General features: G+C 43.4%; 1 protein-coding gene across 1 annotated transcript in view; it reads right to left on the minus strand.

The window, feature by feature from the left end:
* The window catches only part of SPTBN1 (spectrin beta, non-erythrocytic 1), a 155378-nt gene extending 146882 nt beyond the window's left edge, over positions 1 to 8496 (minus strand). Inside the window, exon 1 of the mRNA XM_077813885.1 lies at positions 8349 to 8496. Coding sequence (XP_077670011.1) covers positions 8349 to 8496 — 148 coding nt within the window. The remainder of the gene's footprint in view (positions 1 to 8348) is intronic.
* Positions 8497 to 15863: the final 7367 nt, after the last annotated feature.

Consider the following 15863-nt stretch of genomic DNA (forward strand, 5'->3'; position numbering starts at 1 on the left):
CATAACTCATGAGTTCCAGTCCCCTAATCATTTTTTCTGCCCTCCGCTGGACTCTTTCCAATTCTTCCACATCCTTCTTGTAGTGTGGGGCCCAAAACTGGACACAGTACTCCAGATGAGGCCTCACCAGTGTCAAATAGAGGGGAACGATTACGTTCCTCGATCTGCTGGCAATGCCCCTACTTATACAGCCAAAAATGCCATTGGTCTTCTTGGCAACAAGGGCATACTGTTGACTCATATCCAGCTTCTCGTCCACTGTAACCCCTAGGTCCTTTTCTGCAGAACTGCTGCCGAGCTATTCGGTCCCTAGTCTGTAGCGGTGCATTGGATTCTTCCGTCCTAAGTGCAGGACTCTGCACTTGTCCTTGTTGAACCTCATCAGATTTCTTTTGGCCCAATCCTCCGATTTGTCTAGGTCCCTCTGGATCCTATCCCTACCCTCCAGCATATCTACCTCTCCTCCCAGTTTAGCGTCATCTGCAAACTTGCTGATCCACACCATCCTCCAGATCATTTATGAAGATATTGAACAAAACCGGCCCCAGGACCGACCCTTGGGGCACTCCACTTGATACCGGCTACCAACTAGACATGGAGCCATTGATCACTACCCATTGAGCCTGACAATCTAGCCAGCTTTCTATCCACCTTATAGTCCATTCATCCAGCCCATACTTCTTTAACTTGCTGGCAAGAATACTGTGGGAGACAGCGTCAAAAGCTTTGCTAAAGTCAAGGAACAACATGTCCACTGCTTTCCCTTCATCCACAGAACCAGTCATCTTGTCATAGAAGGCAATTAGATTAGTCAGGCATGACTTGCCCTTGGTGAATCCATGCTGACTGTTCCTGATCACTTTCCTCTCGTCTAAGTGCTTCAGAATTGATTCCTGGAGGACCTGCTCCATGATTTTTCCAGGGACTGAGGTGAGGCTGTAATTCCCAGGATCCTCCTTCTTCCCTTTTTTAAAGATGGGCACTACATTAGCCTTTTTCCAGTCGTCCGGGACTTCCCCCGATCGCCATGAGTTTTCAGAGATAAATCTGACATCAGGAATTACAACATTCAAAAACCAGTAGGAGAACACTTCAGTCTCTCCGGTCACTCAATAATAGACCTAAAAGTGGCAATTCTTCAACAAAAAAAGTTCAAAAACAGACTCCAACGTGAAACTGCAGAACTGGAATTAATTTGCAAACTGGACACCATCAAATTAGGCCTGAATAAAGTCTGGGAATGGTTGGGTCATTACAAAACCTAATTTCCCCCATACAAATTTCCCCCCACTGTTACTCACACCTTTTTGTCAACTGTCTGAAATGGGCCATTCTCATTACCACTACAAAAATAATTTTTCCTCCCTTGGTAGCCTACTGTTAACTGAATTATCTTATTAGACTGACCTCCCACTTGGTAAGGCAACTCCCATCTTTTCATGTGCTGTTAATTTATATCTACTACTGTATTTTCTACTCCATGCATCTGATGAAGTGGGTTCTAGCCCACAAAAGCTTATGCCGAAATAAATTCGTTAGTCTCTAAGGTGCCAGAAGGATTCCTCGTTTTTTTTTGCTGATACAGACTAACACGGCTACCACGCTGAAACCTATCATTCATATATCACTTCAGGAAAGAAATAGTTGCCATCAGGAGATGGCCATATTGAAAAAGGACCCTGCTCTATAATCTGGTGAACTTCTTTGATCCGGAACATCCAGAAAGAGCCAGTGTTCATCTAAATTCAATTTGCTAGCAGAGGGTGAGGAGCTAGCAGGTGGATAAAATATTTTCGGAGATAGATGATTTGATTAAAAAACACAAAAGGGAACAGAAGAACTCTTTCTCTGGTGAAGCTGTGTACCAAAGCCCAATGAAATCAGTGGAAACACTTGCACTGACTTCAACGGACATTTGATCGGGTCCTAGAATACCTCTGCTCTTGTTTTCTAGGAACACCTCTGAACCTTGTAGAGTTCATTTAAAGGTTCTGAACTGATGTGGGGAGAGAATGGATGATTTGAATATATTTTACTTATCTTTAACTTCTATCATAACAAAGGCCTAGAATTCTCCCCACCATCCCCTCCATATACGCATCACTGGAGATAGCTAAGATTGGGTGGATAATTAGCAGTTCAAGCTTTAGGCTTAATGGAAGAGGAACAGGTCAACAAAACCATCCCATATACTACCCAGATTAATAAGAGAACAGTGAGGATACACAGGCCTAGTCTGATGGAGGATTAATTTCTGGCCAAAGTGTTGTCTGTTGGTAACAGTGAATTCTGCTGCATCAAAAGAAGTAAAATTATGTATAAGTATTTTCTTTCAAGAGTGTGGGGTCTTATTGGCAACAACAATAACGGTTCACATTACTGTATGCTTAGTCATAAAGATGAGCTGTTATGGGAGCAGTTGAGGTCCTTCCCTTCTCTCTATCACATCCTGCAATGACGGTGATGACTGGCTCAGCCAAATAAGTAAATACGTACATTGCCAATGATGCAAAAACACATCTGCCAACAGAGACTAGAGATGAAAAGGAGTTAAATATTTCTGAGATGGTAGTGTCAATACTAATAATTTTATAGATGCATGGACTGCAAGCCCAGAAGGAACCACAATGATTATCTAGTCTGACCAGCTGCACAACACAGCCATAGTATTTTACCCAGCAATTCCTGCATCTAGTCCAATAACTTATGACTGAACTAGTGCATATCTTTCAGAAAAAGAATTAGTCTTCGTTTAAAGACCTCGAGTGATGGTTTAAAGACCTCACATTCCTTATTTGTCTACTCTAATGGTTAACTACCCTCACTCCCTGTTAAAAATTTGAAACTGCATGTCTGCCTGGCGAGACTGGAAGAAAGGTCATCCATCAGGCAGAGAAAGAGGAAAATGTATTTGAAGTGGTGCCTGCAGTATTGGTTCAGACTATAACTAGAACCTTTGATCTGAAATAAAGCTCTGTGATGCCAGTATTTCAAGCAGTGCTGCACCAGTGGAAGGAACAAGCCAAGTCTCTGGCTATGATTACACTACCGCTGAAGTTGACATAAGTTATGTTGCTCAGGGGTGTGAATTAGCCAATCACCTGACCAACATAACTTACGTTGACTTAAGTGCTGGTGTGGACAGTGCTATGTTGGCGGGAGAGCTTCTCCCACCAACACAGCTGCTACCATTCATTAAGGGTAGATTAACTCAACAGAAGAGCTCTCTCCCATCGGCTTAAGGCGGCTACACAGACAGCATCAGTGTAGCTGTACTGCTGTAAACTCTCTAGTGTAGCCATAGCATCTGTGTCACAAGGTGCTCACAATGCCAACAATAAATGCAAAGTCAAAGAGGCAAAAGTGTATAAAAATTCTAATAATGGTGAGTAATGCCCATAAAACCCTAATCAATTCCCCTACTAGAGAAGTGAGTATGTTTAAATATAGCTGCATATCAAATCTGCTCTGCTTTGAAACTGGTGTCTCTTTTAGATTATCTGAATTATTTAAGTACCTACTTATATCTCCTTTAAGTGACTGTTTCATGCTTATTATTTATTACTCAGATAGGGTGTGATCTAGCTGCCATGGAACTCACTGAAACAACTGACTTCAATGGGAGCTATATCAGGTGCCTAATTCCTGCTAGTAATATTTGTAAGAAAAATACCATCAAATCTACTGGATAAAAGTAAAACGCAGAATATTGTATCTTGGTAGTAGTAAAATGCCATTTGTTTCTTATGTAATATCAAACTTTAAAGGTCACAGGGCCTGATTCTGATCTCACACTGGAGTCACTGCTGATTTGAGTCAGTGTCGCTTAGATCAGAATCAGGCCCTAATTTTAAAAAAAAATTAGTTAAAAAAAATCTCACCATTTCAGGGCAGACATTTACCCTATAACTTCAAATTCACACTGGGCAGATGTAATCTGAGCGTGTCAATAAAAAATACAGGTCTTCTGAAAGTAACAAAGTTTAGGATTAAGACCCAGTGCCTCATCCCTTTCATAAGTAGTTCCTCTGAAGTCAACAGGCTAATCACAAGAGTAAGAGCTGCAAGAGCTGGCCTTTATTTAGCTGCACGGACTATTTCATATTCCTGTCACCCAGCTCTAAGCCTGATACTGTATGATCCTCAGAAACATCAAGGTGATATGAGCCCTCAACTCCCACTAACGTCAATAGGTGGACTGAAGGTGCTCAGCACCTTTCAGGATTCGTCCCAGAGTTTGCTCCTAATGAATAAAAGCAGATAGTATCTATACCTTGCTAAAATAAATTTTATAAATAAAATATTTTCAGACATTAGCAATTGTTGTATTTGTAATTGTTCTTCTAATCAAAATTCCAATGACCAGGAACCTCAGCACATTTTGAGCCATTTTTCCTGCTCACAGTATGTCCCACACTACTGAGGCATTTTGTTCAGAGGTCAGGAATGTGGACATGCTACCATGGGATTCAAGAAATCATTTACAGAGTGCATAAAAATGTCTTTGCAGTACAGTGCCTCAGAGCTAAGAGGGCATGACATAATATCTTTGCTACTCAAATATACTTAGTTAATGTGCAAACTTTAATATGCAATAACCACATGCCTTTAAACAAAAAAAAAATAAAGTCAAATACAACTTGCATGATGATCAGAATGTAGTTAGAAAGGAAACTGCATGAATTTTAGAAACTTCATTAATTTAAATAATTGTATATCTTTGTCAAAACTTACTATTGATAGCAAAAGCCTCAAAATATAGCATTTCTCCATTTAAGAACAGCTTGAGCGTTTTAAATCTTGCTCACAGAAGAGATTGTGAAACTGTGAAAGTTATACTGTCCTTCAGATTCCTTTAGGATCTAGAAATTAATGTTGCTGGCTGTGTTATACATTATGGGACCATGAATCAAAATAATTTGAATATGGAGCCAAAATTTTAAAAAATGTGAAGGTTTCCATCTGATGTATGTAACTGAAGTAGTTTTGATTCCTAGACTTGCTTCCATAGCAGACTAGTCAAAACACTGCTTTAAATTTAATCAGAAGTTATATTCTAGCCGAGAAGGGCATGTGCATGATCCACCAGAGACCACCTACCTTGTAAAAAAATGTAAATCAAAGTGGCTAAGAGTGACATTTCATAACAGTTTATTCAGAAAGACAATAAGAAAGTTAATGTGAGAATAAGACAGGTACTACTGCACTCTGGATTCTGACTGTGTGCATTTGGATAAACAAACTGATTAACATTGTTATCAGTTACTTCCATGTAAATCTGGAATAACCCCACTATTTCACTGGAGTTACTCTTGTTTAATACTGGTGTAACTGACAAAAGAATTTGGCCTTCTGTTGTCTTGTTTTTTAAGCAATAAGTCCATATTTCCCAAAATATAATGTGTGTCTTCTGTACATGGAGATAGGAACTTATTTTGAGTTGCAGGACAAGTTTATACACCCATTAAAGTATTCTGTGAAGAACGGGTACAAACCTTCTGTTTCAACAATGCTGTGTGTGAAAAACTGTTTAAAAATATTAAGCATCTATATGTATTTCCAAGACAATGATTAGAAATGTTACATTTTAAAGTATACTTATAACATTCAGCAGACAGAATAATCTAGCCAAATAATCACACTGGTTAAGTCCCTCCTTTTCAAAGAATTCAAAACATTCAGGGGAACTGACTCAGACTGCCCGAGAATTTTCACTTTCAGGCTCTGGAAAAGGAAAGTTAAACCAGAGGAAGGTATTTGGGCACGTCCATTGACTACAGTGGGCAATGAATGAGGCAGTTGATATTGTTAAGGTGCATTAAGGAGCCTCTTCTTTTACACTCTTTGTGTGGACATGATAAGGTAGAAAATAGGCCAGAATGGACCAGAAGAGAAGCTACTCACAGCCTGCCATATAGATTCAGATTTATAGCAGACCAACTTCTCTAGCTTATTCCAAGGACAGTACAGTATATGAGCTCTTCAAATTTAGTAGAATACTAAATTTATCCCGATTAGGCCATCAAGATTGAGGAAATGGGGAAATCATCAAAATATTATTTTCTTTTATCATCAGTGACCAAAAGTACATAATATAAAGCCAGGTTTGGTATCAAGGTGAATAGAAAGCTGGCTAGATCGTTGGGCTCAAGGGATAGTGATCAATGGCTCGATATCTAGATGGCAGCCGGTATCAAGCGGAGTGCCCCAGGGGTCGGTCCTGGGGCCGGTTATGTTCAACATCTTTATTAATAATCTGGATGATGGGATGGATAATGGGACTCTCAGCAAGTTCGCAGATGACACTAAGCTGAGGGGAGAGGTAGATACACTAGAGGGTAGGGATAAAGGGCAATTTAGGCAAATTGGAGGATTGGCCAAAAGAAATCTGATGAGGTTCAACAAGAACAAGTGCAAGTCCTGCACTTAGGACCATAGGCACCGACTTCTAATGGTGTCAGTGGGTGACCCACCCCAACTCCACCCCCTCATTCTAACCCCTTCCCCAAAGTCCCCGCCCCAACTCCGCCCCCCCGCCCCATTTGACTCTTTCCCTAAATCCCCGCCCTGGCCCCGCGTCCTCCCCTGAGCGTGCCACGTTCCCACTCTTCCCCCCTCCCTCCTGGAGCTTGCTACAGCTGTTTGGCAGCGGCAAGCGCTGGGAGGTAGGCGGAGGAGCTGGGACGCATCGTGCTCAAGGGAGGAGGTGGAGGCAGAGAAGGAAGTGAGGTGGGGCGGGGAGCATGGCTGCCGGTGGGTGCAGAGCACGCACTAATTTTTCCCCGTGGGCGCTCCAGCCCCAGAGCACCCACAGAGTCAGCACCTATGCTTAGGACAGAAGAATCCTATGCACTGCTACAGGCTGAGGACCGACTGGCTAAGCGGCAGTTCTGCAGAAAAGATCTTGGGATTACAGTGAACGAGAAACTGGATATGAGTCAGCAGTGTGCCCTTGTTGCCAAGAAGGCTAACGACATATTGGGCTGCATTAGTAGGAGCATTGCCAGCAGATCGAGGGAAGTGATTATTCCCCTCTATTCGGCCACATGATGAGGTGGTGAGGCCACATCTGGAGTACTGTGTCCAGTTTTGGGCCCCCCACTACAGAAGGGATGTGGAAAAATTGGAGAGAGTCCAGCACAGGGCAACAAAAATGATTAGGGGGCTGGGGCACATGATTTACGAGGTAAGGTTGAGGGAACTGGGCTTATTTAGCCTGCAGAAGAGAAGAATGAGGGGGAATTTGATAGCAGCCTTCAATTACCTGAAGGGGGGTTCCAAACAGGATGGAGCTAGGCTGTTCTCAATGGTGGCAGATGATAAAACAAGGAGCAATGGTCTCAAGTTGCAGTGGGGGAGGTCTAGGCTGGATATTAGGAATAACTATTTCACTAGGAGGGTGGTGAAGCACTGGAATGGGTTACCTAGGAAGGTGGTGGAATCTCCATCCTTAGAGGTTTTTAAGGCCCGGGGTGACAACGCCCTGGCTGGGATGATTTAGTTGAGGTTGGTCCTGCTTTGAGCAGGGGGTTGGACTAGATGACCTCCTGAGGTCTCTTCCAATCCTAATCTTCTATGATTCTATCATCTACCACTTTGAAGTCTAAGATGGTAAATAAAGGGCCAAAACCTGTCTACAACTACTTCCATGCAACACCACTGAAATCAAGCAGCTTAAATGGGTGTAAAATGAGCAGAGAATTTGGCCCTCAGTATGTCAGTTATTCAGTCTGAATCTCAATCTCCTACTTCTCAGGCTAGCAGGAGGCTGGAGAGGGGTATTGCTTCCATGGCAACTTTTATGGGCTGATTTGGAGAGGAAACTGTTCTGAAATGGGCCTGGTCAGTGCTTAATTTGTCCCAGGGCTGAGCCCCAGCACCTCCAAGCTTGGCAGTTCACAGAACCGCCACATCCGGGTTTGCTGCATCAGTTATGAATGTAAAAAAATTGCTTGAGCCCCGGCACCTCTTTCATTACAAAATTAAGCACTGAACCTGGTTCATACATGGTAAGGAAGGACTGTAGTCCAAGTGGGAGCCACTGCTAAGGGCATGTCACAAAGGCCCTACACTGATAGTAGTCTCCTCCCAAGACACTACATATGAAATAAATAAGGTCTTCTACTCATTTATATTAGCGCTTTGAGTCTTGGGCACTGGTACTTTCAGGCAGGCAATGTAATGTTTTTAATAGGGGCAAATACATGCAAAACTCAAGGAGGAATATTTTAAACACATTGGAGTGTCACATCAAGCAATAATTCACTTGTATCACATCAGATTTCTACTGAATGGAAATCTTTTTTTGTTACCTACTTGCACTGAGTTCTCATCACTTGAATGCTTACCAGCTAGAGCCTTAATACGGGATCGCTCAAACAGTCGTGCAGAACTATTTTCATTGTCCCAGTCATCAACATCCCAGCGGTTATTCACATCACTGTATTGCTGTTGGATTTCAATATTGTCATAGTCTGTCGCTACTGTTGTTGTCATCTTGAACCTTCTTAACCTATCCTTGGCATCAGCTTCTCCTTAAACAGCTCTGTAGAAAGGAAAAAATAATGTGATCGCTTAAAACTATACACATACATTAAAAAGTCGCAATAAGATTCAAACTCAGGACTTTCAGCTTCAAACTCTTTGGGTTCCACTTGGTAAACTGAAGAAACAGCTCCAATATAATTCAGAAGTCTTAACAGCCTACCATCCTTACTGAAATCCACTGAATAATATTTACTTCCAGTAAAAAATAAATAAGGTCATCATGACTCTCAACCAAGGGAATGGAACATGCTAAATGGCACAATAAGACATTTTCATAGTTTTTATTTTCAAAGGGAATTTGTTTGCATTTTATACCTGTGAAACATGACTGTAAAACATGAACTCCAGATGTGTTAGGTACAAAAAACCTAATGTGCAAAAAAAGACCTAGACACATTTCCAAAAAGGTGCAGACTACATGTCAAAAATTAAAAACCAAACTCATGTAAACTCATTAGATGAGTGTTTTGACAAGCAGGAACATTTAATATGAAGATGAAGAAATGTTTCTTTCTGCATATGTAAAGTCTGATCAAATAACTATCACAGAGAATTTACCTGGAATCCTGTCCAGTGACATACAACACTAACCACCATTTCCTTGTACTTATTTCAGCAACAAAATGGTAGCATACCAGCATTAGGTACTATAAATAATACAGTAGGCTGTTTTCCTGCAATCAGCAGGATGGTATCTAGCACATCTATGCTGTCTTCCATCCACGGATCTTAAAGCATTTTACAAGCACGACTAAGGATTGCAGTATACTTTTAACACAAAAGCTCACTGATGCCATCACAGGAACAGTGTAAGGAAGGAATCAGCCCTCCAGAGGCATAAGGGTGGGGGGATCCCCATTTTCTACTGGTCCTATACCAACAGCATATTTATTACCCACCTTTTGCCAGTGGCCAGAGTGTTGGGTGGATCGAGCCCAGGCTCTATTCGCTCCCCTGCCCACCTGCATGGGCTAGAGTCCTGAGCGTGCAAGAATGGTTTACCCCTGCACACCCAAACCTAAGGCCCAGGGAGACTCTGCAGGGATATAAACAGGTTCTTACTTCTCATTTATGCCCCTCTGTGGATGTGCTGCCTTGCACCTCCACAGAGATGCGGGTGTAACATCTGCTTTTGATCAGAAAAGTACCGTACTTTGCTAGAGAAAAGTATATCAATTACAAACAAACTGTGCATATGTGGACTGAATATTTCTAAGGAACTGGGCCCCAAAAAATATTTGCTGTAAATCTTTAAATAATTATGTAAAAGATGAAAAGTAAATATAAAATCCAGTGCACCATTTCCTTTCATAAAGGAACGACACTGATAGAAATTATACTCATAAAAATATGAAAAAGAGGGTCAGGGCATGGGGAAATCCAATATGTACTACACAGGAATAGAAAATGTCAACACATTTTTAAAAAATCGAATTTAATTGATATATATGATTCCCCTCCCCTCCACAAATTCTATAATACAAGACAGGTCATTACAACAATACAGAATTACATAGCAAACTGATTTTGGACTGAGGCCTGCAGTCCTTTCTCAGGCATTGCATATTAACTTCAGTAGGCTTTAGTAAGGACAGCAGGATCAGGCCCAATATTTTAACACCCAAGACCTGACTATGACATACAGTAGTTACATATCTTACATTTTTTAAAGCTTATCATGCCATAACAAAAGCAACATTAGGCATCTGGATGTTTATATGATGATTTAGCTCTACAGAGAAATATGACAAAGTAGAGTTTGACTGTCATTATTGCTAAATCATTATCACACAATAAAGGGTCCCAAACAGCATAGTGGTCATTAATGAAGTATTTAACACCTACAGCCAATGGCCAGTACAGCAAACAAAAACTCCTTGAGCAATCTAATAGGGAATCAGAAGCAACTCCAGACAGGGTCTCTGGATTTGGCCTAGCTATCTGGTGCCACCTACTGACAAATGAAAATGGAATACAATGGCACAGCAACCACAGCAAAGCACTCTTATTACCCTGCCTTGAGTTCATGTTACAAAACCTATTGCTATATATATTTTAAAGGATATATGAATGGTTTTACTGAGTCCAGGTTCATTCCATCAGCATTTTACACGTTGCAGCTGACAAAAAAAATCCATCTCATGGAAACACAAATTGAACTTTACTGTTCTCTGAATGAGATGTGCTTGCTTTCCAGCCAAATATCCTAGAATAAAAAGTGTGGTTAATTTCCCCACACCAACCCCTGGAGATTTCCACCAAAGGGAATTGCAACAATCCCCTTATTTTACACAGAGATAGCTAGTGGTTATATAAGATACCGTTACTGGAACTTTTGTGAGCTATGTGACCTTTACAAAAGGTGGGAAGGAATCAGTTCTGTTATTTTAAGATGCCAACAGATGAAAGAATATGAAACAAGCTGTTCTGGGAAGGCCTTTAAAAAAATCATGCTCCCTCATTTATGGCATTTTACCTTTTGCGGATGACAGTTTTCTAGTAGAAAACGCTGAAAATAGATCGTTTTCAGCCTGAGAAACTTAAAGCTGTTTCTGCCCACGTCAATAAACAGACACAGAAAAAGGGTGAAAAAAGCCTGATTAGGCCTCACACTACATGGTAGGAATATTTCTGCAGTAGCACTAGGGGACGGATTCTGATCTCACTTAGGTAGGCTCTGGATCAGGCTTTAAGTTTACAGAAAGACTCCCACTGACTTCCACATGCTTTTGATCAGGCCTGTACACTGGCATAAATCAGGAATAACTCCACTGAAGTCAATGGAATTACACGTGTGTAAAACAAGCATAACTGTGACCAGAATCAGGCTCCATATCTTTTACACAGCATCTAATTAGACCAGTCTTAACTGCAAAATCACAAATGTCTGATATGAAATGTGTAGGGCAACTTACAGCATTCCATCTGATCCACTAAAATGACTCTTTCCACAAGTACTCCTTTTCTTTCCCCTGAAGTTTCAAATGTTCTTTTTGAAAGGAAGCAATTCAGAATGGAAAAATAAAATTAGTGAACCTTAAGGACAAAACCCGGTTACGGAATAATTTCCCATAGGTTCCATAGGCCACTGAATTCATCTATTTCTATATCATCTATATCTACAGATGTGTTTTCCAAACAGCTGTGACTCTCCTATTCCCTTATTCTCCTTTCTAATTCTGTGGGCCCAATCCATCCCTGGTAAAGATGCACTTGGTCCATTATTTCAAACCTGATTGACTGGACAATCTGCATTTTCCTGCTGCTCCAAGAAGATTGTTGTAGAAAATAGGCATTTCTAAAAGAAGTGCTTATGTCTGGAATGTAGACTGAGTACCTGCTTGAATACTGAGGACAGGCAGACCAGCTGGTAGAGGAGAGAGACTGCAGAGAAGAAAAGAACTGCTTTGCAGGAGAGCACTCTGGTACTATGGTGAAGACAATTTTAAAGGAAAATTTCAGTGCAATGTGAAATCATTTCCCTCATTTGCTCTGACATAAGCCATGAACAAATTGTAATTATTTCTTTTAAATGCCTTGCACTGAAGTTTTAAAATATGAAATAATGAAGCAGAAGGCGGCCATACTGTCAGCCTAACCATATGTATCAAGACAGGAAGGTCAGAGGTGCAGCCAGACACCCAGGGAAACAGACATTGTAGAGATCAAAGCCGCAGCTAGAAGTTTCCACAGTTCTTTCTCGAGAATTTCTGTATATTTTTCAGGATATCCACTCTAAACAAATCCACAAAAATCCTTCAGAAAAAAATACAGAACCTACCTAAACAGTATTGCCAACTTCAAGAGATCAAAAATTATGAGTCAGACTCCAAAAAATCATGAAATTGGCCCCAAAATCATGACCTTTTTTAAAAAAAGAGTACATTATGTTTTTTTGATCAGTTTCTTGATTTTTTAACTCCCCCGTCCATCCCCAGGGTGTGTGCATGTGACAATTAGTATTGCCCACTCTCACACAACTACTGGATATAGATTTGCCAACTTTCTGATTGCCGAAAACCAAACACCCTTGCCCTGCCCCTTCCCCAAGGCCCACCCTACCCCGCCCCTTCTTTGAGACCCCGCCACCACTCATTCCATCCCCCTCCTTTCATCGCTCACTCACTCGCTCATTTTCATCAGGCTGGGGCAGGAGGTTGGGGTGCGGGAGAGGTCAGGGCTCTGGCTGGGGGTGCGGGCTCTGGGGTGGGGCCAGGGATGAGGAGTTTGGGATGTGGGGGGGGCTCCGAGCTGGGGCAGGGGGTTGGAGTGGAGGGGGGTGAGGGCTGCAGCTGGGGGTGCAGGCTCCAGGGTGGGGCCAGAAATGAGGAGTTCAGGGTTCGGGAGGGGGCTCCAGGCTGGGCCAGGGTGTTGGGATGCGCGGGGTGTGAGGGCTATGGCTCGGGGCGAGGGCTCTGAGTGGGGCCGGGGATGAGGGTTTGGGGTGAAGGAGGTTGCTCAGGGTGCTCACGGTTCGGGCAGGGGGTTGGAGTGCGGGATGGGGCAAGGGGTGCAGGCTCCAGGCAGTGCTTACCTCAGGTGGCTCCCAGCATAGGCACAGACTCTGTGGGTGCTCCGGGGCTGAGGCCCCTAGGAGCAGGGGCAGCCAGGCGGCTCCACGCGACACTCCCACCCATAGGTGCTGCCCCTGCAGCTCCCACTGGCAGCGTTCCTGGCCAATGGGAGCTGCGGAAGCGGAGCCCGTGGGTGGGGGCAGCACGCTGAGCCACCTGGCCACCCTTGTGCCTAGGGGCCTCAGGGACATGCCGGCTGCTTCCGGGAGCCATAGGCGCCGACTTCCCCTCTTTCCCGTGGGTGCTCGACCCCCCTCTGACCCCAGGCCCACTCCCACTCCACTCCTTCCATGAGGCCCCACCCCTGCCGCACCTCTTTCCACCCCTTCCCCACCCCCATTCCCATTCCAACCCCTTCCGCAAAGTCCCCACCCCAACTCTGTCCCCTCCCTGCCAATATTCCAACTCCTTCCCCAAGTCCCTTTTCAAGTGGGCATTCTGGTCGAAAACCAAACACCTGGCAACCTAACTGGATAAGGTGATTTTGGCCCCTGCTGTAGGAGCTCTCACCCCCTCCTGTGCCCATTTCTGGCCCAGCAATTAATCCTGTCTCCCAGTCCCCTGCATCAGTTCTGTCCCCACCCAACCCCCCCTTAGTTCAGTCCCCATCATCACCACCCCATCAGTTCAGCCCCCCTACCCCATCAACCCCCACTGTCATCAGTTGACCCTCCCAGCACTCACCCCATTTGCTCAGAACCCACCATCAATACAGCCCCGCCCCCCACCAGGTCTCATCCTTCTCACTTCTGCCTCCCTGCAGCCCCCAGCCTCACCTCTGCTCCTAAGGATTCTTCAGCCCCCCCAGTACTGGTGGGGGTGCTCCTAAATCCCAGGCTGGCAGGGGAGTCGCCGCCTGGAGCTGAGAGTTGGAGCCTCGGCCACACCCGGGGTGGTTGACAGGATTTCTTAGTAAAATTAAGCCTCACTTTTAGAACTCTCATATTTTTTTCCCAGTTGATTCAATTGCTTATTTGAGATTTGGCCCTTCCCTAGAGCCAAGAAAATCCATGGCTATCTGCAGACCATTCTTGCGGATAGCAGATTGGCTGCAGATACAACCGCGCAAGGCTCTACTGACCAGCGGTGCCTGCCCCACGGCATCCAGCTCAGGTATCTCTCTCTGCGCGACTCTCGCCTGAGGCACTGGCCCCCCCCGCAGTTCCCATTGGAGCCAGTGCTCGGGGCAGCGCACGGAGCCACGTGGCCCCCCTGCCTAGAAGCTAGACCCACTGCTGGCCGCTTCCAGGGCACAGCGCGGTTTCCAAACAGGTAGGCACTAGCCTACCTTAGCGGGGCAGCACCACTGAGAGGACTTTTAACGTCCCAGTCGGCAGTGCTGACCAGAGCAAGGCGACCCAGTGCCTTACAAGCCGTGACCCAGTAGTGGGTCGCGACCCACAGTTCGAAAAACACTGCACTAGGGGCTCTGGGGGAGCAAAAGGAAGGTCAATATGAGAGTCAGGTGAAGTTTTCAGGTTTCCTATTCTAGAAAAGGAATCCCTGTAGCTCTCCTGAGCTAAAATCTTAAGTCGTGTTCCTAAATTATGCGTGTCCCTATTCAAAAGCTGGACACAAAGTATCTGTAAGCCAAATAAATATAACATGGGGAAAAAATGTTTGACAATACTTTACAGTTGCAAAAGTATCTGTTATGGATCAGAGGGGTAACCATGTTAGCTGTATCCACAAAAACAACGAGGAGTCTGGTGGCACCTTAAAGACTAACAGATTTATTGGGCATAAGCTTTCGTGGGTAAAAAACCCACTTCTTCAGATGCACGGAGAAGTGCTTTTTTTTACCCACGAAAGCTTATGCCCAAATAAAAGTATCTGTGATCACCATTAATTACTTAAAGCATGATCTATTGTCAATAATATTCTCCAAACACATCACAGATGCATGTTGAAAAGACTTAAATATGTCTTTCAGTGACAGCATGTTACTTTCACTGAAGTTCTGCTCAATAATTGTATTTGCTCAGTTATCCGCTGCTTGATGATTTCAGCAAGATCTTTGTGAGTGCAGAGTTGCTCTACTGAACTATATAGTCAGCACAAAGCAGGAGACACTCGTTTTGTTTATCATTAGCTTACTGTTGCATTTTCCAGTCATGTGTAAAGTGCCTGGTAAAACACTTGCAAGAAATACACTATATAATATATGGCACATACTAAAAAGTATTTTTGACAGAGGGAAGATTTAGCTCAAAAATGCAACTGACTTGACTTAAAATATCCTGTCTTTAAGCTGAAATACCAATTTAACAATGCAACAGACTTTATGTATTGAATAGAAAATCAAGTTTAGCTGTCATACACTGTGAGTAGCCAAATACACAGAATTCTAAGGGTATAGTGCTTCCACACTAACAAAACATGATAGAAGTACGTACTTTGAAAACAAGACTTAAAGATCCTAGATCTATGTTTCTTTGCTATGGAATTTCAGAATTTCTTTTCACACTTATGCTATTTGCCGTGTGTACATTGGAAAGTAAATAACTTAGAGGCAGACTGTACCTGGCCCACACAAAGGTTTAGGAAATGGAAGGCTTTTTTCCCCCTCCTTGTGCGTTCCATATTCCCATGTCAAGGCCTTGCACACAAAAGCTTTAGAGACAAAGTAGAAGAACCAAGGATGAAATCCTAGCCCCACTAAAACCAGTGGAGTACAGTAACTCCCCACTTACCGTCCTCTCGCTTAACGTTGTTTCGATGTTACGTCCCTGCTCCATTACA

Source organism: Eretmochelys imbricata, chromosome 3, assembly GCF_965152235.1.
Source record: "Eretmochelys imbricata isolate rEreImb1 chromosome 3, rEreImb1.hap1, whole genome shotgun sequence".
Classification (NCBI taxonomy): domain Eukaryota; kingdom Metazoa; phylum Chordata; order Testudines; family Cheloniidae; genus Eretmochelys; species Eretmochelys imbricata.